The sequence below is a fragment of the Nannobrachium achirus genome, assembly GCF_963921795.1.
Source record: "Nannobrachium achirus genome assembly, chromosome: 6".
NCBI lineage: Eukaryota > Metazoa > Chordata > Actinopteri > Myctophiformes > Myctophidae > Nannobrachium > Nannobrachium achirus.
In genome coordinates this window covers 72,475,453-72,502,490 of record NC_137815.1, presented here as the reverse complement: position 1 = coordinate 72,502,490, position 27,038 = coordinate 72,475,453, and the positions used below count along the sequence as shown (strand labels likewise).

General features: G+C 37.9%; 1 protein-coding gene across 1 annotated transcript in view; it reads right to left on the bottom strand.

The window, feature by feature from the left end:
- Positions 1 to 27,038, bottom strand: part of ptpra (protein tyrosine phosphatase receptor type A) — a 67,631-nt gene that overhangs the window by 22,154 nt on the left and 18,439 nt on the right. The window contains exons 7-10 of the mRNA XM_080728631.1: positions 9,117 to 9,193; positions 8,969 to 9,005; positions 8,703 to 8,800; positions 2,454 to 2,573 (exon numbers count right to left, since the gene is read on the bottom strand). Of these exons, the coding sequence (XP_080584757.1) occupies positions 2,454 to 2,573; positions 8,703 to 8,800; positions 8,969 to 9,005; positions 9,117 to 9,193 (332 nt within the window). The remainder of the gene's footprint in view (positions 1 to 2,453; positions 2,574 to 8,702; positions 8,801 to 8,968; positions 9,006 to 9,116; positions 9,194 to 27,038) is intronic.

The window sequence follows — 27,038 nt, the reverse complement described above, 5'->3', positions numbered from 1 at the left end:
ATTTGAGAAAAAAAAATTGAGAAAAATGACACCAGCCGCGAGTCTGTACGACAAACGGTTCATGAGTTATAGAGGCACTTCCTGTTTGGCGAAGGACACTTCCTGTTACAGAGGGGGCGGGGCTTAATCAATCATCCCTATTGGCCGGAAAAAGACCAAAGTTGTGTGTGCATTTTAAAGTTTAAATCACGTTGCTAGGCAAAAGAATGGCAGAGTTATGTGGCGCCAAAGTTTCTGGTTTTTTTTCGGAGTCCCCCATTCTAAGTCAATGGGGTTTTTGGGCGTCGTTTTTTGCGAATTACGTCGCAATGGTAACGCGGATCGGAAAGAAAAGTAATAGCACACCATTCCCGGCCGAGCCGCACGTTTTGATGTATATATTGCGGCGGTGGCGTAAATCGTGCGGCAGTTATTACGTGCCGAAATTTCCCCCATTCTAAGTGAATGGGGTTTTTTGGCGTTGTTTTTTGCGAATTACGTCGCAATGGTAACGCGGATCGGAAAGAAAAGTAATAGCACACCATTCCCGGCCGAGCCGCACGTTTTGATGTATATATTGCGGCGGTGGCGTAAATTGTGCGGCACTTATTACGTGCCGAAATTTGTGGGATCATTATTATTATTATTATTATTATTATTATTAAGTATGGCGGATTACAATAAGTGTTTTGCTATTGCATAGCAGGCACACTTAACAAGAAGACATGATGTGTGCCAGACTTCAAATGTTGCATTTATTTTATACTGCTGTTGTTACTGTTGTAAAGTGGATCTCTTTGAAATGATCTTATTGACTGAATAACAGCAGGCTCTTTTACTAGTTTTATTTGGTGATCTGATCTGTGGCATTGGTGAGGATTGATCTGATCTGTGGCATTGGTGAGGATGTAATATTTTAGTTTTTCAGTGTTATTATAGCAGCTTTGCAAAGTACAATTATTGCACTGTACTGATGCCTGAAGGGCCAGGCCTTTTGTGTGTTTGTTTTATATTTCTCCACCTGACTAACTGTAACTGCTAAAGTGAAACTGTTAGAAATGGGGGTGTGAGACAGATTTTCAAACCATGTCAGTAGGCTTTGTAGTTTACATTAATTATTTTTTGTATCTACATGTCTGTGTCTATTTAGAATGAACACAACAATGACATGATACTAAAATGATTTGTCATCCATCTTTCTCTACAATTTTCTGTTATTCCTTGGTCTTTTATGAGATATCCATTATTTGAAGGTCGGCAATGCTACTTTATAGATTATAGCTTCTTAATTGAGTGGAAAATTAATGTTTCATTAAACATATGTATCAGATCACACCGTATCGCATCGAATCGTATCGAATCCAATCTAATCCAATCGAATCGCATAAAATTCCTAAAAATCGGTGCAATCGAAATTGCACCGAATCGATCGTATCGAAACGTTCTGTATGTAAGATGTATCGTCTCTGAATCGAATCGTAGCCCATGTATCGGATACGTATCGAATCGCCTTGTAAGGGATGGATACACACCCCTAGTACCATAACATTCTCATTTTCGACCTGGGATTTATGACATCAGAAATCTCCATGTATGGACATAAAACGTTTTCTTCTTTTTCTGGGAATGACCATATATGGACTTTTATACCCTGAAGATCTTGTAGCTTGTCTATTATGTTATTAATATTGGTTGCAGGATCGCAACCAACAACATCTAGTGATGTCACGTGATGTCAGTTGAGCCTGACAACGAAACGTTCTTTACACAGCCGCCCCCATATTTACTTTAGAAAATATGTTAAATTCTAAGAACGTTTCGAGTACCGGTTTGATACAAGAGCGAATAAGTGCTACACTTCTGCATCGACTTAAAGTCGGATCCAGGCCTAATAACTTTATCTGGCCGCCCCGTTGCCACCTCCTTGTTACATTTTCTTTTCTCCAGGTGGATGGACATTCTTTCATGGACATCCTTTCATAGGTGATCTAAGTCCAGCCGCCCCGTATCAGATCGGAGGAGGATACCGCACATTGTACCTCATCCACCCTTTCTTCTCTCTCCTTTTGGTATCTTTATCCTCCTCCCCCTTTTTTCCTTTTTTATTCTTCTCTTTTTTTGTCTTTCTTAGTCTTGTGTATCCTTCTCTTTTTTTTTGTCTTTCTTAGTCTTGTGTAGCTGCCCCGTACAGGAAGTGATGTCACGACTCACTGACATCACACTGACATCACTTCCTGTACAGCCAGACGGACGGACGGACAGAAGGTCAGACAAGCGACAAAGTTTTTCAGGGTAAATGCGAACTTCGGTCGCATTAATACAGGTTAGTAATCTAACACAGTCAGCCCTAGTAGTGGTACCTGTTGGATGCAGAACTTGCGTATGGTGTAGTCCTACCTGTTGGATGCAGAACTTGCGTATGGTGTAGTCCTACCTGTTGGATGCAGAACTTGGTAATATAATAGCAGTGGTACCTGTTGGATGCAGAACTTGCGTATGGTGTAGTCCACCAACACCATCATGTCTTCTACTGATACTCTGATGTTCCCGTAGGTCCAACAGCCCTGGTCCGGCCAGTACTGAGCACACTTACACTGACGCACGCACGCGCGCACGCACGCACGCACGCACGCACGCGCACACACACACACACACACACACACACACACACACACACACACACACACACACACACACACACACACACACACACACACACACACACACACACACACACACACACACACACACACACACACACACACACACACACACACACACACACACACACACACACACACACACACACACACACAGAAAGACAACCAGTTAGGACAGTGTTTTTCTGGCCCCACTTGAAAATCTTGGAAGGCATCCACAGGCACGGCCCACCCATCTGACTACTTGTTAAGTGGTCAGATGGGTGGGTAACGTGTATTTTCAGAGCAAGTGATATAATGTGAATCCTGTGTGTGTGCAACCATACAACTATACAGAAAATACTCTTATGCTAACTGAGGAACACACCTCCACAAGTGTATGTTACAAGACAGAATGGGAACAGTTCAATTAGGAGTAAATTAGGAACTGATAAAAAGGGAAACATCACAGATATTCAACCTATATCCCATTGTTCTGTAAGGATATGAATAATATAGTGTGGAGAAAAGAAGAAAATAAAAAAAACTACATCTTGAACTGAATTACACAGAAGGTACAATGGGATTTGGCCACGGTTCACTTTAACTCATACAGTGCCTATCCCGAACTAGTTCGGGATAATTTGGACCTTATTAACGTCCTGGGTGCCTATCCCGAACTAGTTCGGCTTTTAAAAAAAAGCCGGGCCGCCGGCCGTCATCTGTTTACACGGCCCGCGAGAGCGTCGCGCCGCCGATATTTGCCATCCACTCCAATGCAATCCAGGATCTTTAGAGCTCATTTTCTCTGTTACATGCATATCCATGAGGTGTGCAAGGTTTAATCACGGCTAAATCGCCGAAAATAGGGCTTCTAAATGCTTGGTAGCCAATAGCTAACTTCAAGCTAACTTCATCCTGTTCCTGTACATGCACAAAGGAAAGTGTTCAGGCACGTCATGGCTGCGCACGGCTTGTGCATATACCAGCGTCTGTCTATGGTGTATTTTATGGCCATTGGGCGCCCTCTAGTGGTGAAAGCTGGCACTGGAAGGGTTAAGACATGGTCCCGGCCTGTGTGAATGAAACATCTGGTAACGTACAGACATTTAAAGTGGCAGTTCAGTGAATTAAGCTATTTGTTTATAGACACATTTTACAAGTAGAATATTCATTTCTGAACCCCTGTTAAAAAAATTGGAACTTTATATTAAAGCATTGTGGAATAAGACTGCTTCACGTTTTGGAATCATATCTGGGGTCTTATATTTTCATGCTTATTACCGTCGTGCGCATCACGGTGATAGTTATTAAATAATTACTTTTGATAGGCTACTTAATAGCCTATCAGGTCCGTTACCAGGCAGCTTTCTTCCCTTCATGTTTAGCCCCGGTCGCCAAATGCTAACATACCCACTGTCTGTCTGTTGTTGCTGTTGTCCCCTGTCATTTTACACACGCACGCACACACGCACACACGCACACACGCACACACACACACACACACACACACACACACACACACACACACACACACACACACACAAAACGCACAAAAAAAATCAAAACAAAATGTTTGACCCCAAAAAATGTAGTAGGCATGATGCGTGATTCAAAATAACAACGGAGTTCGGCCAGTGGAGACGCCCCTCTCGTTCCGCTTGCCTCTGATTGGCCCGTTGCCTTAAGTATGACAGTAGTAGCTTTAAGGCAGGGGTCGGCAACCCAAAATGTTGAAAGAGCCATATTGGACCAAAGAAACTAAAAACAAATCTGTCTGGAGCCGCAAAAAATTATAAAAGCCTTATATATCGTCGTCGTCGGGTGGAAACCTTGTATGTCCAAAACTTTGTTTTGTATTTATCATTTACAAAATGAACTAAACTAGTGAAAACAGCCGATCTACAAGCACACAACGCCTCGCACCGCGAGGTGTTGTGTGCTTGTAGATCTGCTGTTTTCACTACTTTTGTGCGACGGCCTTGTATGATGAAGCAGGGCTTTGCTTTGCGAAAAAAAAAAACATACAAATTTGAAACTTGGAGATACAAGGTTTCTGCCCGACAGTGATGATATTAAAAGTCTATATTAGCTATATATTAGCCTACTGTCAAAATGACTAAGTAGGCTACAAATAAATAATGAGCATTTAATATTTATTATACACATTTTTACAGCATTGGAAAGCGTTAATAATGTTTGTGTGATGTTTGTCCTCCTACAGAAACCATATTAAAACAAAAAAATATATATATTTTTCCTTTAATACATTTTTGAAAAAGCTCCAGGGAGCCACTAGGGTGGCGCTAAAGAGCCGCATGCGGCTCTAGAGCCGCGGGTTGCTGACCCCCGCTTTAAGGAAATGCTGAGTATGAACGTTAAATCACATTTTGTGTAAATAAACAGTTTTTTTCCCTTCTTTTTAGTGGCTGTGCATTGTGCAAAATGCAGGCTTCAATTAACATTTAGTGCAAATTATTTTGATACAAAATATTTTGATACAGTTAAAACATTTAATTAAGTCACCACAGGTTCTGGGTGCCACGGCAGAAACAGTGCAGGCTTCAGCGTGTGTGTTGTTAACTCATTGACTGCCAAGGCACGAGTTTCACGAGTTATTACAGTAGTCCCAGGCTGCCACAGCCCGAGTTTCCCGAGTTGGAAGCCATTTTGAAAAAAAAAAAAAAAGATATTTTTTTTTTTTTTTTCAAAAAAAATTTTTTATAAAAAAATTTCTAAAAATGCCTCAAATGTATTAGGCATGATCGCAATTGCGAAATTGCATGTTTAGCCCCATAACAAACACATCTTTCAAAATGTCAAAAATGGCTGTTTTGTCTGACTTTGAAGGCTTGTATCTCATGAATGCCTGAACGGATTTCCAAGCGGATTTTTTTGTTTGAAAGCTGTTAAAAAGTACTACACATATGGTGCATGATCTAGGCATGGGCGTGCACGATCCGTGCACTAAAAATGTAGCCGTGCACTAGAAATTTAGGAAGGTGGCAGTGTTGTTTTGTCTGACTTTGAAGGCTTGTATCTCATGAATGCCTGAACGGATTTCCAAGCGGATTTTTTTGTTTGAAAGCTGTTAAAAAGTACTACACATATGATGCATATATGGTGCATGGGCGTGCACGATCCGTGCACTAAAAATTGATCCGTGCACTAGAAATCTAGGATAGTGGCAGTCTGGTACTTGGGGGCCATCTTGAAATGGCATTCAATGAGTTAAAAGGGGGCGTCTCCACTGGCCGAACTCCGTCGTTATTTTGAATCACGCAGGCATGATAGCGATCGCGAAATTGCGTGTTTAACCCCCATAGCAACCCCATCTTTCAAGCATGGCAGCCATCTTTGTTTACATTTTAGGAAAACATAATGGCTGTTATCTCATGAATGCCTGAACGGATTTCCATTCAGATTTTTTTGTTTGAAAGCTGTGAGCAATGTGGACACACGTGGTGCATGATCTAGGCTTGGGTGTGCATGATCCGTGCACTATGAATTACATGGAAGTCTATGGAGACGAATGGCAGGATTGGAGTACGAAGGTATTGTTAAATGGCAGCAGTTGAGTTAATTACAGTACTTGAGTAAATGTACTTAGTTACTTTTTTGAGTAAAAGTACTTTTTTAACACCTCTGAAAACGGAAGCAGATACCTACGTGAATGGGCGTAGCTTCATGCTGTACATAGGCCACGCCCCTACAGCCCTTGGCAGAAATGACAGAAAAATATGTATTGGATTTCACACATTTTTGAAATGTAATTTTTCAAAATTTTAGATTTTTTCATCATTCAAATTTTGTCCGTTGGTTAATAATACATTACTCTGTTGTGTGACAAACTGGGAATACACTTGTTATCATATTTATTTGACTGAACTCCCCCTTTAAGTATTATTTATTTTACAGTGGGGCAGAGCCCTGCGCGGGTGTGTTTTCTTAATCCCACTGCTTAATCCCATCGGATTTCTGACTGTTCCCGCTCCGCCCCGGCAATGACTTCATTTCGGAGTTAATGTCTGCCCGCCACTCCCTCCCGCAAAAAAAAAGCCATTTAGTCGCGCGGCGCATAGTACTTTAATGTATATATTTCCTTCCATTGAGATCCAAAAACATAACCAGACAGAAGTGGGCGTGAGCGAGAGAGGGGCTGTTTATTTGTGAGGAGTTGCTCCCAACGGGACATACAGTGTAACATATAGGTATGCTATATAATATATTATATAAATTACGTTCTCCTCTGCATTAGGATTGCAGCGGTACTTTACTTGCACACCGATAACACCGTTAAATAAAAAGAAAACGCAGCCGCTGCTCTGCTCTGCCCCGAGGAGCGCAGTAGAGATGTGACGTTCGCCAACGATTCCGCTCTTTTGAAAAGCTCTTTTAACTCATTGACTGCCAAGGCCCGAGTTTCCCGAGTTATTACAGTAGTCCCAGGCTGCCACAGCCCGAGTTTCCCGAGTTGGAAGCCATTTTGAAAAAAAAAAAAAAAAAAAAATCAAAATTTTTTTTTATAAAAAAATTTCTAAAAATGCCTCAAATGTATTAGGCATGATCGCAATTGTGAAATTGCATGTTTAGCCCCATAACAAACACATCTTTCAAAATGTCAAAAATGGCTGTTTTGTCTGACTTTGAAGGCTTGTATCTCATGAATGCCTGAACGGATTTCCAAGCGGATTTTTTTGTTTGAAAGCTGTTAAAAAGTACTACACATATGATGCATATATGGTGCATGGGCGTGCACGATCCGTGCACTAAAAATTGATCCGTGCACTAGAAATCTAGGATAGTGGCAGTCTGGTACTTGGGGGCCATCTTGAAATGGCATTCAATGAGTTAAATGAACGATGGGATTCGGTTCTCAATCGCGGGAGGCCGGGAGCTGTTCCTTGTGTGGGAGTGTCGAGAACATATCCAGAATCAACGGATCATCCACAGGGCGAGGCACAGCCCATCAGACTGCATGATATCTCGTCCCCACTCGCAGGGCACGTTCCAGGAGACTAGGTGTGGCTTTATAATGTCAAAGCGTGCCGTAGGCAGATAAACAACGATTAGCCAAACAAGAAAACGCAGGGCTGTTGTAACACTAAGTGGTGTTGCTTTTTTACAAAGCTGAATTTGTAATACTAGCCCTTACCCGTTCAAAGATATGAGCTCCGAAATGATGTGCAGTGTGTGGGTATATGAGGGATGGAAAGAAACTTTAACTGGTGCTTGCATGATATTATGTAGGAGCATCAATGTAAGAAATACCCGTTTCGTTTAATGGCTACAGAGATACTGTGTACACACACACACACACACACACACACACACACACACACACACACACACACACACACACACACACACACACACACACACACACACACACACACACACACACACACACACACACACACACACACACACACACACACACAGCTGGTGAAACATGTTGCCTCATGCTAGATGCAGAATAGGTATGCCTCATGCTAGATGCAGAATAGATAATAGATACACCATAAAAATGCTAATATACAGCATATGTCAGGTGTGTTCATATGCTAATGGTGATGCGGATTCAGATCAATTGGTCCAGCCATCGAGGAGAAACGCTGTGACAGACAGACAGACATTCAGACATTTGGAAAATGATATGTTTGATGGTCGGATGGTTGTTGTTGTTGTTGTAGCTTGAGGTAGCATTGGCTGCTACTGAGTGCTCACAAGACGACAAGACACGCAATGGTGGTTGAAACGGTGTTACCGATAACCACAGTGTTGACACGGATGATATTTTCCGTGTTAAAAATCTCATACCGTTGCAACCCTACTCTGCATGTATACATATTCATATCTTGCTCAAGTATATATAAGCTATATATCTGATTTCCAAAGGGTCTCTTTCTTCCAAACGAAACCTTGCCAAATTTTGAGTCATACGTCATCGATAAATATCGCGAGAGACATACACAGTTACACACAGATGACCGCGATCATAGGCAGGCCACATGAAGTGTGAGTTCCACAGTGGAGCAAGGCTACCATGTGGACTGGGTTTCTGTGTTACTTGTGGATCACTACCTCTTTCCTCTCCTTCAGGTTGGTCACCATGACGATGGTGGCCGTGTTCTGCTCCCAGATCATTCTCCAGAAGTCATTTACTGTTTCCTCCTTTGGCCCTGGGAGACGCAGAGAGACGGGGAGACAAAGAGAGGACAAACCAAAAGATGAAACAGCCAATACCTAGGATAGTCACAGAATAGTTTTAGTAAAGATACCGTTAACCTTTGGCCTATAGGCTATATCTCTCTCATTATCATTATTGTTAGTTTTTTTTTTTCTTTTACCTTGAGCTCCAATAAATTTATTCTTCTCTTGGTAACCCTATACAAAAAAGAAAATGGAAAGAATTATATTCAGGCATTCAGAGGTTGTTTAAACGTGGATTCAAACAGCTGTATGCGTGGGAGAAAACATCATAATCATCATACTGACATTTATAAAGGAGGCGTTGATAAAGTCGGAGTCGGGGACCCCCTCCAAGGACGAGAGATGAACCCTGGAGTGATCGTCTGAGAGGAAGAGGAGGGAGGAAGAGGAGGGTGACAGAAGTTCAAAATCATATTATTTACAACCCACTTCTATGGTGGACCGGAGTACCTCAGGGCTCTATGCTAGTGCCTTAAACAGCAATACAAGCTTTTTCTGCAATCATTGTGCCCACAATACTGATGCTGGAGTTTAAGTGGCTAAGCCCTAAAGCCCTAAATCCTTCGACATTATGACGAATAGCGAAAATACTACAGACGAACTACAAGCTCACAACAACACATTGATTATTCAACGATTATAATAATACTGCTTATTGATTGATTGAAAAGAGGAGTGTGCTTGGAGTTCAGGAATTACATTTTGTATAACATGGTTCTCTTGTGAAAATAGCAGATCTACATAATAGTCCGGGAAAAAAACGGTGATTTTTGGCTGAACGTGGTTTCGTCGGTAAAAGTTTTTTTCTCAACTGGTTCTTGTAGCTTGGGGTCACCTCTTAAGGATTCAAGAGGATGACCAGTGATATCCATTGAGCATTTTTTATTATTAACCCCTTAATGCCTGAAACATGGGCTCCCATTGACTTTCTATACAGGAGGAAAATACCCAGAAAAAGATTATTTTTCGGGGTATTTAAGGAGGATCTGAGGGGTCTAACTAGGGGTTTGTCATGATGCTGAATCCATTGCAGGCATTTGTTTTGCACAAAAAACATTCTGTGGGCTAGAAATAGCCTCAGAAAACAATACACGTATGGGTGAGTATTCATGTTAGTCGGAGGCCTTAGGGGTTTTTTTCTCGTGCTAATCAGTCTAAAAGTGCAAAATTTTGCACAGATGTAGCTCAGGGCTTGCTCTAATGATTTAGCTAGGGCGCCCGAGTCTGCGACATTCGGGGTCGCCACAGCGGCCAAATCAAGTTGGGCTCCCATCGACTTTAGTGATGAAAAGTGATGAGTCATCACTTTTCAGAGTTTTGTGGGTGTTGTGAGTAGTCACTATATGTACTATGTGGGTGCAAAATTCCTACCACTAGGGGGCGCTGTTTTAATTAATGCATAATTAATTAGATGGATTAAAATATTTTAATTAATGAATAAATTAGTATAAATTAATTGAATAAAATTTCAAAATCTGCATATTTAATATAATCATAACTAATATTTTAAAGTGTTATGGTTTTATGTTTTATATTGTTGGTTTATAAGTTTTTAAAAGTACTACAGTATGCAAGAATGGAGGATAGGAGGAGAAGAGAGGAGAAGAGAGGAGAAGAGAGGAAAGGGGGGAAGGGGAGGGGGGGGTGGTCATGAATGGGGAAATAACAGCCCCTCAAGGATGTCGCAAAAATCGGTTGACTGTGTGTGTGTGTGTGTGTGTGTGTGTGTGTGTGCGTATGTCTGCAACATTGCAACAACTATTTTTCGTTCTAATCAATACCTCCATTATTAAATAGATATAATATAATAATATAGACACTCTGAGGATATTATCTGATTTTATCGCTTTTAATGTATGCCTATCAGATTTGACACAATTGCGATGGGGTATGCGTAAATTGATCCTCTAGTGGACATTGATACGGTGATAAATGGTACTGCAGCTGTGAAGACTTAATTGTTAAATTGTTTAATTCGTGTGCATGTCTTTGTGTGAGAGATAGAGTGGATGAGAGGAGAAGAGAGAGAGAGGAAAGGGGGAAAGGGTGGGGGGAATGTGTGATGCATACTGTGTCTGTGTGTGTGGGATGGTGATAGCACGACCCAGGTTGAACAAAACATATTGCAAGCAATGTGTGTAATAGTCATCTTACAACTTTTCAGCCAACAGCCGTGTATTGCAGAATGACAGTGCATACAGTAGCAACTTCTTTTTCTCGTTCCAACGTACGTTGTCTGTGTAAACAAAACGTTTAAATGCTACGTTACACTAATACAGTCCTTGTGACATCCATTATTACCAAATAATATTACAAAGAATTATAGATTGACAGCTTGTGGAACTGTATTGGCTCATAACAGGGTCATAGGGATATGTATGGCAATGAGAGGCTATTGCATGAGAGGTAGCGTTTTCAGGCCATCGGCTCCTAGTTGAGAGAGATGAAGCAGGGACCCCCACAACCTTTTCATAGATTCCATATAGTTTCATTTGTTTGACAGCACAATCATCAGTGTATTTTGGATTCATGTCAATGGCTCTTTTTCATATATTTAACCACTTGAGCCATCATTAGCTAATAAATTGGTATTATACTCTGTACTCGGTCTGCTATTTTGTCCCCCTACACCATACCTCTTTGCGAAAATAGCCAATCTGCAAGCTCACAACGTCTCACAGTGCGAAACATTGTATGCATGTAGATCTGCTATTTTTGTGTACTGTTCTACAGTGTTAATATAAAATGATTGGAAGCTTTTGAGGACCCCCTTTACTAACTCTGAAGCCCTTAGTTGATATTAAACCTACATTATAATTTAGTTTCATCTACACCTGTGATTTCAAAACCCTTCCACCCATGCATAGTCATATTGGGTACTGTATGACAGGGTGCACTAATATATTTCCTTATCAAGGTATCTAATTACCCTTATCTGACCCCCACATATGACACCAAGAGGGTACTCTATATCTTTATCTCTGATCATACTAGCAGTAGCTGATCTGTCATTTGAAAGTGTTACACGACAATCAGTCATTCGATAAAACAATGTGTTTATACATAAGATATTTAAAAGGGTAAACAAAAATTAAATCAGGTGTAAAGTAGGTGAAATAACTACATGTTGTACCAAGTGCCCCCCTCTCTGGGTAGTTAATCCTAAACTTCCTCATTTTTCACAAGTCTTCTTATCTACACAGCCCAGATGATATCAAGTAGGCTACTATGCTATCTTTATCTCTTATCACACTAACATTAGTTAGCCTGTTATTTGAAAGCTTCTCATAACTAATCAACCTTTTGATAAAATATAATGTGATCATACCATGGTTTTATAGGGTAAAAATAAATAAAATCAACGTTTAAGTAAATTATATAACTACATATGTTGTCCCAAGTGTTCCAACTATGCTTAGTTAATCCTACACTTCCTCATTTCTTCAACCACCAAGTTTTTCTTATCTATTTCTTCAGCCATGATCTATCAGGGGTGGTCACACTTTTGTGACTTTAGAAATTAAAATGAGTAGTTCAAAGCGATCCAACTCCCCAAAAAACAATGTATCTTAAGGGGGTTTGGAATAGTGGCACTAACATTACATAAATGAGAGAGGAATCCAGCTTGTAGATAAGCTATTTTCACTAGTTTGACTAACTATACTACTTATAGTTGTATTGTGGAGGTCTAATCTGTGTTCTCAAGATACTAGATTATTCAAAATATTTACCTCAACATGACCAATGTGTTGCATAGTAATACATTTAACTTAGATATGCTGTCAACCAAACCGGGTTGTCCCAGTCATGTATATATTAGGTGTTTTTGCACTGAATGGATTGATATTGGACAGAACTGACAATACACATGACAATGTCCTAATATTAGAAAGAATTATAGAGTGTCAGCTTGTAGATCTGCTATTTTCACATTTGTTTTTTCTTTGTTGCACAGACGTGCATAGACCCAGGGGGAAGGGTGCTTATCTTTAGAGTCCATACACCTGATTGCAGTAAAAACAGTTTAAAGACTATGACACACTAATGCAACTCCTTGTGTCACCCCATCTTACATTTATTTTGTATAATAATTAAATTAGATGTACAGTATGTTAGTTTTGTAGATTTGTGATTTTGAACCCATAGGCTAACAGCTTTGCAGATGTGTTATTTTGGGGTAATACCTTGCATACCTATTATTTTCACTGGGATGTGATGTACGTGGGGTTGTCCCTGTTGAATAATATATTGGAATATGGTGTGATTTATTCATGGATTTGATGGGTTAGGGTTAGGGGGATTATTTGTATGGCCACTAGTGGTACTACACCGCTAGAATAATAACTCTATTTCTCATTAACATTACATAAATGAGAGAGGAATACAGCTTGTAGATCAGCTATTTTCACAGTTTTTATTTTTTCATTGTAAGAACATGGGTGGGCACTAGTGACCACTAGTGGTACTGCAGCTGATGTAAAACAATTGTATTGTACAATTTTTTTTTTTTTTTTTTTTTTTACTATTCATGGTCATCTCAGAGAGATGAAAAATAACCTTATACTTAGCATTGTAGCCACTTGAACCCAATCTAGGCAAAAACGGCCTATCTACAAAGGTTATCTAAAATACAATGGAGGGGCATTACATGAACAGTTTAACATTTTTTAAGTTTTGTGCCATTTGTCCAATACGCTGAAAACATGTATTAGTAGTAGTATATTATGGGGTTCAAATACTAGGTATTCCTTAAAATATTAAACTAAATATTGTGTTTAACCTAAAGATTTATCTTTACATACAGCACCTTTACATATAGGCTTCCAGGTATGCTTATGCAATGGGAAATTCAAATCCGTCATATGAAATTATGGATTACTAAGTTGACAGATGTATGTGAAATAGCGATATCTGTTGGGGTGAATCACTAACAACAGCATGTGTATTTCTTGTAATTGATGGAATAGGGAGATCATATATTATTTTTTGACAAACTAAATTGAAATGCCAATATATTTACCGTACAACCCTATTATTTTATCCTGTTACTTCCATCCTATACGGTAGATATTCACTAAACGTGTATGCCTTAGAAACGCCTAAATGGATTTAGTATTTTTAAAGCAAATAATTGTTTCACTCATACAATAGTTTAGTTTTATTTAAAAATAATTGCTTTGACAGTAGCTGGGAAAATAGTGACATCTAGTGGATATGACAAGTTAGTTTAGCTTTATCTAGAAATAATGCTTTGACAGTAGTTGGGAAAATAGTGCCATCTAGTGGATATAGTTTTTCTACCCTGAACTTTGCAGCCTGAATGACTGATGAGGGAAAATACTGCCCTCTGGAGGATGTAGGGGAAATACCACCCCCTGGAGGATACAGGGGGAATACCAAATCAAACTGTACATACATATAATGAACTCGAATGTATGACACCATCCACTCACTCATCACTAAGAATTTCAACTAACACAAAACAGACAAAACTAAAAATTACTGCACAAACATCTCTAAGAAAATTTAAACTAATACAAAACAGACAAAAATAACGCTACTAAGAAATTTAAACTAACACAAAAACAGACAAAAACATCACGAGTCATCTAGATTACCATAGGTTCCGCAACTATCACTATTGCAGAGTCAGTAGCTTAGGTTACTCGTTGTGCTAAGGTATTGTTAATCTTTGAATTTGTAGATAAAACATATTTCTAGTGTTAGTGGTTAGATCATACATAATCTCACAATCTCTCTCTCCAACACAATTTCACTCATAATTTCTGTTTTTTTTTTTTCTTTTCTTTTTTTTTCTCTCTAAGCATAACAACTAGTAAACATAACTAATACGGTAGTTGCTCAGTACACCGTATAACTCATACAATAACTTATATTATTAAGAAATAATGCTCTGACAGCTAGTTGGGGAAATAGTGACATCTAGTGGATATGACAAGTTTCTCTACCCTGAACTCAGCCGTATAAATAACTGATGAGGGAAATACTGCCCCTGGAGGATCTAGGGGAAATACCATACATACTCATATTTAAGGATTGAATCCTTTTAGCGATAAGCTACAGATACAGATAACTAGAAAAACTAGCAGATCTATAGTCCCATCGAATATCAATACAATTAACATACAATGCTTTCCCCCTTCATCCCTATCCCACTGGTCATGTGTAACATAGTTGTTCTTTTCCTGGGGTGAAACACTAGCTAGATTTGTCTACAGTCTCTACACAGATCATACTCAGTAAATCAATTTGGTAGACATACTGGTTTGCCACCAACACAATTATCTTACACTTTATATTCTGACACTCTGGTCTACTCGTTACACGATGTGTCACTACTCTGCATAGCATAACACTATTCATCTGTACAAACCATGCACTTCCTCATTCAACACTAAAACGCACAAAACATAACAACTTTGCCACATAACAGAAACATTTTACAAAAATAACACCACTAAGAATGTTCAACTAGCAACATAACAAAAATATTTAAAAAAAAATAACACCACTAAGAAATTGAGACTAGAAACTAGAAAACATGGAGGATTCTTTTCTCTCTCTAAGCCATAACAACTAGTAAACATAACTAATACGGTAGTGCTCATTACACCATTTCATCAAAATCGGTAATCTATTTGGCAATAACTTTATGGTTATGATTCTATAAAATCTAAAAAACATTTGTAATTCAACCAAAATGTAATTCTGGAGTTTACTAAAATTGTACAAAGGGTGCTCAATCAAAATAGTATATATCTATTAATAGGAATATTTTTTAAGTTGTCTGATTTACACATTATTGTAGTAATTTAGTGTTGAGAATTGTTGTGTCACCACATGTGTGGTGAATTGTAACTTGAACGATATTACGGTGATATATACTTTTTACTATTATTGATGCCTTACAATTGTCTAAATAACTATATGAATATGGGGAATAAATCACTGATACTGCTAATATTTTACTTTTGTAGTTTATTCTGTTAGGTACACACCAACACCATTCAATAATTTATCAACCACTCATGATACCATCACACTGTTTAAAAAACCATTTGCTTTGAAAAAAGTATAGTCAATAAAAGCTGTTACTGTTAGGGTAAGACATTTGTTTGCCAAGAAAGGATAAAGAAAAAATAACCTCATGTTTTAACCATGTGTCTTTTATTATTATTATTTTTTTTTCCAAAGTTTACATTTGATCACACCGAGTGTGTTTCATACTAGGACCTATGCAGGATACCCATCTGTAACAGTATGGGCTATATGTATTGGTGAAATATTCACACACAAAAACATTACTAGTCATATTAGGCACATGTAATTATTCAGTACCATCCTACGTCACTGTGGGTGGGGGCCTACAGAATGTATAAATGATGACATCCATGGCTGAGCATACATAAAGCTCAAGAGTAAAAAAGGTAAAAATGGACTCTAATCGTGTGATTTACCAGGACAACGATGATGTGATATGGAAATTGTCTAATGAACGTAAATTGCGATGCCATTTTTCGCCTACCACCCTTTTTCCATTCGTTGATCTGTATACAGAGGAAGATGGGGAAACATCATGGTCTGAGACGCATCGTGTGAGAGTATACGCTACTGAATTTGATCGGTTTGAGACAGCTATCAAGGATTTCACCGATTATCTACACTGGGGGAGATGGACCAAAGATGATTTCATCAAGCCATCGGATATGGTGAAAGTAGATGAAGCGATGCCTTCTCGCTTATCGGGCGGAGAAGCATTCCTTATCGATTGTTCACGATCATATTTATGGTTGTTGGTAAGATTCAAGACAAATGGACCAACTTGTGAAATACCAAAGACTGCTATGGACAAGGAAATGTATTTTCCAATCCGTTTAGCCTTTCATGCAGGAGATTTGTGGCTTCTGCAGGATGTGCTGAAATTAATCAATTGGTTTTTCAGCAAAGCAAAAGAGGCTCACAAGATGACGCTACTGAATGAACGCCTGAACGGTGAAAATCGTTCTCTACAAAACCTCTCTACAAAGGACCCAAGACGCATACCCCTAGTGCATGATAAAAAACTCTTGAATGAACCTAATCACAATCACCCCTCTGGATCTACTCTGTTTCCAATGTACAATAAACCAATGTGGGATAGGATCGACTATAATAATGTAAAACCCTCTGGAACTACTCTGTTTTCAATCCCTAGTGCATGATAAAAAAAACTCTTGAATGAACCTAATCACAATCACCCCTCTGGATCTACTCTGTTTCCAATGTACAATAAACCAATACAGGATAGGATCGACTACAATAATGTAAAACCCTCTGGAACTACTCTGTTTTCAATGTTCCATAAGCCAGGTTGGATTGATTCCATAAAAGCACCTGGAAATTCAAAAAAATCACAACCATCTGGAGCTAGTCTGTTCAATGGGGCTTCTCTGTTTTGAATGTACCATAACCCATGTTGGATTGATTCCATAAAAGTACCTGAAAATTCCATAAAATCACTATGTTGTGTACATTATTATTATAATTATTTGAGAGCAAAACATATGATGCGTTGATGTCATAATTATGTGATAATTATATTATCACAAAATAAGTGTTTATGTGTTACATGTCTGTAAAGCTGTATCATGTTCTCTTGTCAAAAATAAAAAATATCAAAAAACATATATTTTTTCTCATCGCATTTTTCTACCATTCTATCACATTATAGCCAATCGTTAGATGGTTCCCCTTACTTCTACACCCTCCCTACCAACCACGCCTATTGCCCTTACAATATATAAGGGTATTTCTCATAATGTACTCTACACCAGTAGCCATGGCAGATTTTGATGACAATGGCAAGCATGACTCTATCGCTACTCTTCCAGAGAAAACTATACAATATGATGCCTGGGCAGATTTCATGTCTGATACGGATGGTGTATACTATCCAACCCCTGATTCACCATCACCATCACCTGTATGCTATTCTAAACCTTACTTTTCGCCACCCTATCCAGAGGAAGGAGACCTCATTGGTAGTAATGCTCTAAATCTATCATATGAACGATCAGCAAAATATTTGATCAGAGAAAACTCTAAAAAACTTCAATGCATACTGAGGCATGATGTCCTTTACCTCCTTCAGTTGGCTTTTGGACATGAAGAACATTTGTTGGATCTGGAGGACTACAATAAGCTCAAACATATGGTATACAATAACCCAGACAGTTCAGAGACAGTTCAAAGACTCTTGGAAATAATTATGGCCAATGGCGAAACTGCTTGCAGTGAGTTCCTATGTTTGCTACAAGGATCAAGCGCAATAGAAACATATCCTGATCTGCAGCACGTGCCTTGGTATAGTCATCCATGTAGAATTGACAACGGTTGTGTAACATCACATGATATGATACGGAAAAACCTTTCAAAAATTAGAAAAATACTGTGTCCAGATATCAAATATGCCATCCAATGTGTTTTCGAAATCGAAGAAACCCCCCTGGTGTTTTATGAGTACCGTGACCTCATGCGGATGTCTTATTTGGATGCAACATATAGGCTCATTGATAATATCATGAACAAGGGTGAAAAGATTTGCCAAGTGTTCCTGTCTCTGCTAAAAGATGCAAAACTTACAGACAGGTTTCCTGATCTGATGGAAATGCCGTGGTACGGTCAACCAGCAATGGTTTTTGAAACAGAGAGGGAAGGATTTCGTTTCAAGCAGGGAATGTCATTTACAGAGATTTTAAGGTTAAACAAGTCTCGACTGCAAGAAATCATCATGTCAGATGTGCGATCTTTCATCAATTTTGCTTTACAATCGAAGCTTGTTGACAATGTCTGCTACGCAAAGCTCATGGATACACAATCCACCTACACAGCAGCTGTTGAGCTTTTGGATAAAATGATGTGTAAGGGTGAAGAATTCTGTCATGGGTTCATAGCTATGTTACAAAATAATGAAGTTATAGCAATTAGACCTGAATTGAAGGCATTGCCTTATGCAGTACAACATCAAGGACAACCCGGATACATGGATTGCAGTGATACAGTCAGGAGAGCACAAGACAATATAAGAAAAAACAAGACAACACTTCAAAACATCCTGATGTCCAATATTGACAATCTCTTCAAGCTTATTTCACTTATCTATGATCGAAAACTAATCACACCCCTGGATAGGTATCGCATCTCCTCAGACCCCGCCACTGAACTTGTGGACGCTATTATGGCCAAAGGTGAATCAACATGCATTGCTTTCATGGATATTATGAAAACAAGAAGTGTAATATTAATGTTTCCTGCTCTAAAGACATTGCCCTGGGACAATTCTAGTGATTCTGTAGAACACAAGCTAAAAAGGAAACATATGCTTACAGTCAAATCAGATGAAAACAACATGATGCCAGAAACAAAGAAGAAAAAGAAATGATCTTTTGATTTCAATCAATTAGGCCATCTAGGTTTTTATTGTTGGATTAACATGGGCTGACCTAATTAGCTAACTAGGGTCACACGCCCACCTTACTGTTCCACCCTTCCCTTCCAACCACGCCTATTCCCCATAGACAATATAAGGGTATTGTGCGTACGGTGCTCTTCACCAGTAACCATGGAGGAATCTACTGAAAGAAGAGAAGAAGTTGACAATGACAAGCATGACGCTACCACTACTCTTCCAGAGGAAACTGTAGAATTTGGTCCTTTACCTCCACCATCACCAATATTTTTTGACTCTCCTCTAGACTTAAGTCTCAATGCTCCACCGTCTTCACCTGTGAATTACCCCGGACTACTCTCCATCACACCATGGCTTTCAGCATCCTCTCCAATGAATTCAACTCTGACCATGGACCAACCTGATGGACTGGGCAATATAATGCATTTGGACATTATAAAAATATGCATCGCCAAGTTAATGAGTGTGGTTATAAATAACCAGTGGAAAGATGACTGCGAGGGATGTCAAATAGATCATCCCAGTCAAACCGAACATCGATGCCTTTACCCCATTCCAAAATATTACACATTCACTCATTTTAAAAAGTTAATGGAAAAACTATGGACTCGCCGATTCATACCATGTGTTATGCAGGTGTTGGAAACTCAAGGAATTGTCATCACACCGTCCAGAGTGCAAGGGATATGTGAAGCTATTCTATATGACTGGAGGAATGTGAATGATATCATGGAAAAAATCGATAATGACATGAATGTTGATAATGTGCTTGGTGGATACATGAAGAAAGATGAATTGCTAAATGGATTTCTTACATGTTGTACTAACACCCCACCTGATGCTGCAAGCTCTGACGCTGGTAATTATTTGAGAAAACTAGTTTGAGAGAATAGTTTTGCACATATAATGTGTGTTATATTCATAATTTCATGGATATTCATAAGTTGGAAACAAATTCTTCTTTTCTCCTCATCACCAACGGTTTCATGGCCCTCCCAGTGACATCACCACTGGATCTGGATCAACCTGCAACTTTACTTGGTTCACGCTTTCTGCGTATTATAAAAGTATGCGTAGCAATGCTAGTGGATGCTATACTAACTGATCTATGGAAAGAGGATTGTGACGGTTGTGAACAGTGTCTATCCCATCCATCAAGATATTTTTTCATTCATTTTGAAGAATTAATGAAAAGACTATGGACTCGCCGATTCATACCATGTGTTATGCATGTGTTGGAAGCTCGTGGCATTATTACAACAACATCCAGAGTGCATGGAGTGTGTGAAACTTTTCTACATGAATTGAAGGGTGTTAAAGATATTCCAGGATATATCAGAGCGATTGTTAATGCCAATCTGGTATTGGGTAAAGACAAGAAAACGGGTTCTGTTCTGAGTGAACTTGTTACATTATGGAGGAACTCTCCAGCTGTTGAACTAAAGAATTATTAGATAAAGTATAAACACCTTAATAATTGATTTATTGTTACTGTGAATAAATTATATTTTCAATTTGTTATGTATATATTTGTACACCATTTTCATTAGCTATGCTGTTCATGTTCATATTCAATTATTTAATGAACTCTGTGTATATTTTATTACCTCTGTACCATTTACCATATAGTAATGTTTTGTCAGTTGTATTGACTATGATTATCCTTGTAAATACTTTTTTTTTTTTTTTTTTTTGTTTTGGAGTAACACACCATCTGTAGAACCAAGTACTGAACATTATTTCTCAATAATGTACATTTTACTTAGAAGAATATAATGTATATTTTACTGGTGATCATGTTCAATTATTTAATGAATTCTGTGTATATATTTTGTTACCACTGTGTCATTTGACATATAGTAATGTTTTGTCAGTTGTATTGACTATGATTATCCTTGTAAATACTTGTTTATGTTTTTCTTGTCAAAATAAAAATATACTGATATACTGAATATTTGGTATTGGTAGTATTTTTGTTCAATTAAATGGAGGTTTTACTGTAATAGCTTTGAAATTAGTTTTTGTTTCACTAGAGAGGCCAGTTTAGCTCGATTCTAATGTAACCAAAATTATATACATGTATTTTACACCATTTTCAATAGCTATGGTGATCATTCATATGGGTAATAATGAGGGGAAAATGTATTTAATTATCCATGTGAATAATTACATGTGCCTAATATGACTAGTAATGTTTAGTGCTGATTATTTTACCAATCCATATATCCCATACTGCTACAGATGGGTACCCTGCATAGGCCATCGTATGAAGCACACTTGGTGTGATCAATGTAAACTTTGTAAAAAATAAAATAATAATAAAAGACACATGGTTAAAACATGAGGTTATTTTTTCTTTATCCTTTCTTGGCAAACAAATGTCTTACCCTAACAGTAACAGCTTTTATTGACTATACTTTTTTCAAAGCAAATGGTTTTTTAAACAGTGTGATGGTATCATGAGTGGTTGATAAATTATTGAATGGTGTTGGTGTGTACCTAACAGAATAAACTACAAAAGTAAAATATTAGCAGTATCAGTGATTTATTCCCCATATTCATATAGTTATTTAGACAATTGTAAGGCATCAATAATAGTAAAAAGTATATATCACCGTAATATCGTTCAAGTTACAATTCACCACACATGTGGTGACACAACAATTCTCACCACTAAATTACTACAATAATGTGTAAATCAGACAACTTAAAAAATATTCCTATTAATAGATATATACTATTTTGATTGAGCACCCTTTGTACAATTTTAGTAAACTCCAGAATTACATTTTGGTTGAATTACAAATGTTTTTTAGATTTTATAGAATCATAACCATAAAGTTATTGCCAAATAGATTACCGATTTTGATGAAATGGTGTAATGAGCACTACCGTATTAGTTATGTTTACTAGTTGTTATGGCTTAGAGAGAGAAAAGAATCCTCCATGTTTTCTAGTTTCTAGTCTCAATTTCTTAGTGGTGTTATTTTTTTTTAAATATTTTTGTTATGTTGCTAGTTGAACATTCTTAGTGGTGTTATTTTTGTAAAATGTTTCTGTTATGTGGCAAAGTTGTTATGTTTTGTGCGTTTTAGTGTTGAATGAGGAAGTGCATGGTTTGTACAGATGAATAGTGTTATGCTATGCAGAGTAGTGACACATCGTGTAACGAGTAGACCAGAGTGTCAGAATATAAAGTGTAAGATAATTGTGTTGGTGGCAAACCAGTATGTCTACCAAATTGATTTACTGAGTATGATCTGTGTAGAGACTGTAGACAAATCTAGCTAGTGTTTCACCCCAGGAAAAGAACAACTATGTTACACATGACCAGTGGGATAGGGATGAAGGGGGAAAGCATTGTATGTTAATTGTATTGATATTCGATGGGACTATAGATCTGCTAGTTTTTCTAGTTATCTGTATCTGTAGCTTATCGCTAAAAGGATTCAATCCTTAAATATGAGTATGTATGGTATTTCCCCTAGATCCTCCAGGGGCAGTATTTCCCTCATCAGTTATTTATACGGCTGAGTTCAGGGTAGAGAAACTTGTCATATCCACTAGATGTCACTATTTCCCCAACTAGCTGTCAGAGCATTATTTCTTAATAATATAAGTTATTGTATGAGTTATACGGTGTACTGAGCAACTACCGTATTAGTTATGTTTACTAGTTGTTATGCTTAGAGAGAAAAAAAAAGAAAAGAAAAAAAAAAAACAGAAATTATGAGTGAAATTGTGTTGGAGAGAGAGATTGTGAGATTATGTATGATCTAACCACTAACACTAGAAATATGTTTTATCTACAAATTCAAAGATTAACAATACCTTAGCACAACGAGTAACCTAAGCTACTGACTCTGCAATAGTGATAGTTGCGGAACCTATGGTAATCTAGATGACTCGTGATGTTTTTGTCTGTTTTTGTGTTAGTTTAAATTTCTTAGTAGCGTTATTTTTGTCTGTTTTGTATTAGTTTAAATTTTCTTAGAGATGTTTGTGCAGTAATTTTTAGTTTTGTCTGTTTTGTGTTAGTTGAAATTCTTAGTGATGAGTGAGTGGATGGTGTCATACATTCGAGTTCATTATATGTATGTACAGTTTGATTTGGTATTCCCCCTGTATCCTCCAGGGGGTGGTATTTCCCCTACATCCTCCAGAGGGCAGTATTTTCCCTCATCAGTCATTCAGGCTGCAAAGTTCAGGGTAGAAAAACAAGGTGCTGTATGTAAAGATAAATCTTTAGGTTAAACACAATATTTAGTTTAATATTTTAAGGAATACCTAGTATTTGAACCCCATAATATACTACTACTAATACATGTTTTCAGCGTATTGGACAAATGGCACAAAACTTAAAAAATGTTAAACTGTTCATGTAATGCCCCTCCATTGTATTTTAGATAACCTTTGTAGATAGGCCGTTTTTGCCTAGATTGGGTTCAAGTGGCTACAATGCTAAGTATAAGGTTATTTTTCATCTCTCTGAGATGACCATGAATAGTAAAAAAAAAAAAAAAAAAAAAAATTGTACAATACAATAAACCCTTTTGTAAATCCCGCCCCATTCTGCCCTGTTACTATGATGGGACATTAACCCTGGGCAGATTGTTTTTATAGTGGAAGTGGATGGGATTTTTTTCCCCTTCATAGCCTCATTACAGCTATATAAAGTACCAAAGGAAAAACACCTAGGTGATATTAATAAAAAGGGAAGACAAAGGTACAGTAGTTACATTGCAAAACAGGGGGTTTACCCGAAAATATATGTTTTAATTTGTTTAATCCCAGTGGGACAGAATCCTCTTTGCAGATTCTTTTATAGTGGTAGTGGATGCGATTTTTTTTCCCTTCATAGCCTCATTACAGCTATATAAAGTACCACAAAAAACACATCTACGTGATATTAATAAAAAGGGAAGAAAAAGGTACAGTAATTACATAGCAAAACAGTAGTTTTCCCCCGAAAAATAAATGTTTTAATTAGTTTAATCCTCTGGATCAGAGATAGAAAGAGAAGCGCATTGCATCTTGGGTACTAGGAAGAGGACAGAGAGAAAGTTTCTCCTCACATAATAGGCTGGCTTTTCGTAATTCTGCCCATTTAAATTATATGTACCCAATCGTGACTCTTAGACCATTGATAAGGTACATGTGAACTAGTTTGTTGAAGCTTATTCGTTATGATGAGCGAGATCGCTTGACGCTTGCCGTCGCTATCACCGTACCGGCCGATCTCCGTGTCGCGCACTGCGGACAGTTCTTGAAAGACGCATTCAATATTCTCCACTGCACAAACTCCACCCCCGATAGCAAAAAGTGAATGTTTTTTTCTGGTTGGCCAGTCAGGGAGTCTCAGGGACCAATCAGAAGGCTGACAAACGGTCTATTGTTTTACATCAGCTGCAGTACCACTAGTGGTCACTAGTGCCCACCCATGTTCTTACAATGAAAAAATAAAAACTGTGAAAATAGCTGATCTACAAGCTGTATTCCTCTCTCATTTATGTAATGTTAATGAGAAATAGAGTTATTATTCTAGCGGTGTAGTACCACTAGTGGCCATACAAATAATCCCCCTAACCCTAACCCATCAAATCCATGAATAAATCACACCATATTCCAATATATTATTCAACAGGGACAACCCCACGTACATCACATCCCAGTGAAAATAATAGGTATGCAAGGTATTACCCCAAAATAACACATCTGCAAAGCTGTTAGCCTATGGGTTCAAAATCACAAATCTACAAAACTAACATACTGTACATCTAATTTAATTATTATACAAAATAAATGTAAGATGGGGTGACACAAGGAGTTGCATTAGTGTGTCATAGCCTTTAAACTGTTTTTACTGCAATCAGGTGTAAGGACTCTAAAGATAAGCACCCTTCCCCCTGGGTCTATGCACGTCTGTGCAACAAAGAAAAAACAAATGTGAAAATAGCAGATCTACAAGCTGACACTCTATAATTCTTTCTAATATTAGGACATTGTCATGTGTATTGTCAGTTCTGTCCAATATCAATCCATTCAGTGCAAAAACACCTAATATATACATGACTGGGACAACCCGGTTTGGTTGACAGCATATCTAAGTTAAATGTATTACTATGCAACACATTGGTCATGTTGAGGTAAATATTTTGAATAATCTAGTATCTTGAGAACACAGATTAGACCTCCACAATACAACTATAAGTAGTATAGTTAGTCAAACTAGTGAAAATAGCTTATCTACAAGCTGGATTCCTCTCTCATTTATGTAATGTTAGTGCCACTATTCCAAACCCCCTTAAGATACATTGTTTTTTGGGGAGTTGGATCGCTTTGAACTACTCATTTTAATTTCTAAAGTCACAAAAGTGTGACCACCCCTGATAGATCATGGCTGAAGAAATAGATAAGAAAAACTTGGTGGTTGAAGAAATGAGGAAGTGTAGGATTAACTAAGCATAGTTGGAACACTTGGGACAACATATGTAGTTATATAATTTACTTAAACGTTGATTTTATTTATTTTTACCCTATAAAACCATGGTATGATCACATTATATTTTATCAAAAGGTTGATTAGTTATGAGAAGCTTTCAAATAACAGGCTAACTAATGTTAGTGTGATAAGAGATAAAGATAGCATAGTAGCCTACTTGATATCATCTGGGCTGTGTAGATAAGAAGACTTGTGAAAAATGAGGAAGTTTAGGATTAACTACCCAGAGAGGGGGGCACTTGGTACAACATGTAGTTATTTCACCTACTTTACACCTGATTTAATTTTTGTTTACCCTTTTAAATATCTTATGTATAAACACATTGTTTTATCGAATGACTGATTGTCGTGTAACACTTTCAAATGACAGATCAGCTACTGCTAGTATGATCAGAGATAAAGATATAGAGTACCCTCTTGGTGTCATATGTGGGGGTCAGATAAGGGTAATTAGATACCTTGATAAGGAAATATATTAGTGCACCCTGTCATACAGTACCCAATATGACTATGCATGGGTGGAAGGGTTTTGAAATCACAGGTGTAGATGAAACTAAATTATAATGTAGGTTTAATATCAACTAAGGGCTTCAGAGTTAGTAAAGGGGGTCCTCAAAAGCTTCCAATCATTTTATATTAACACTGTAGAACAGTACACAAAAATAGCAGATCTACATGCATACAATGTTTCGCACTGTGAGACGTTGTGAGCTTGCAGATTGGCTATTTTCGCAAAGAGGTATGGTGTAGGGGGACAAAATAGCAGACCGAGTACAGAGTATAATACCAATTTATTAGCTAATGATGGCTCAAGTGGTTAAATATATGAAAAAGAGCCATTGACATGAATCCAAAATACACTGATGATTGTGCTGTCAAACAAATGAAACTATATGGAATCTATGAAAAGGTTGTGGGGGTCCCTGCTTCATCTCTCTCAACTAGGAGCCGATGGCCTGAAAACGCTACCTCTCATGCAATAGCCTCTCATTGCCATACATATCCCTATGACCCTGTTATGAGCCAATACAGTTCCACAAGCTGTCAATCTATAATTCTTTGTAATATTATTTGGTAATAATGGATGTCACAAGGACTGTATTAGTGTAACGTAGCATTTAAACGTTTTGTTTACACAGACAACGTACGTTGGAACGAGAAAAAGAAGTTGCTACTGTATGCACTGTCATTCTGCAATACACGGCTGTTGGCTGAAAAGTTGTAAGATGACTATTAC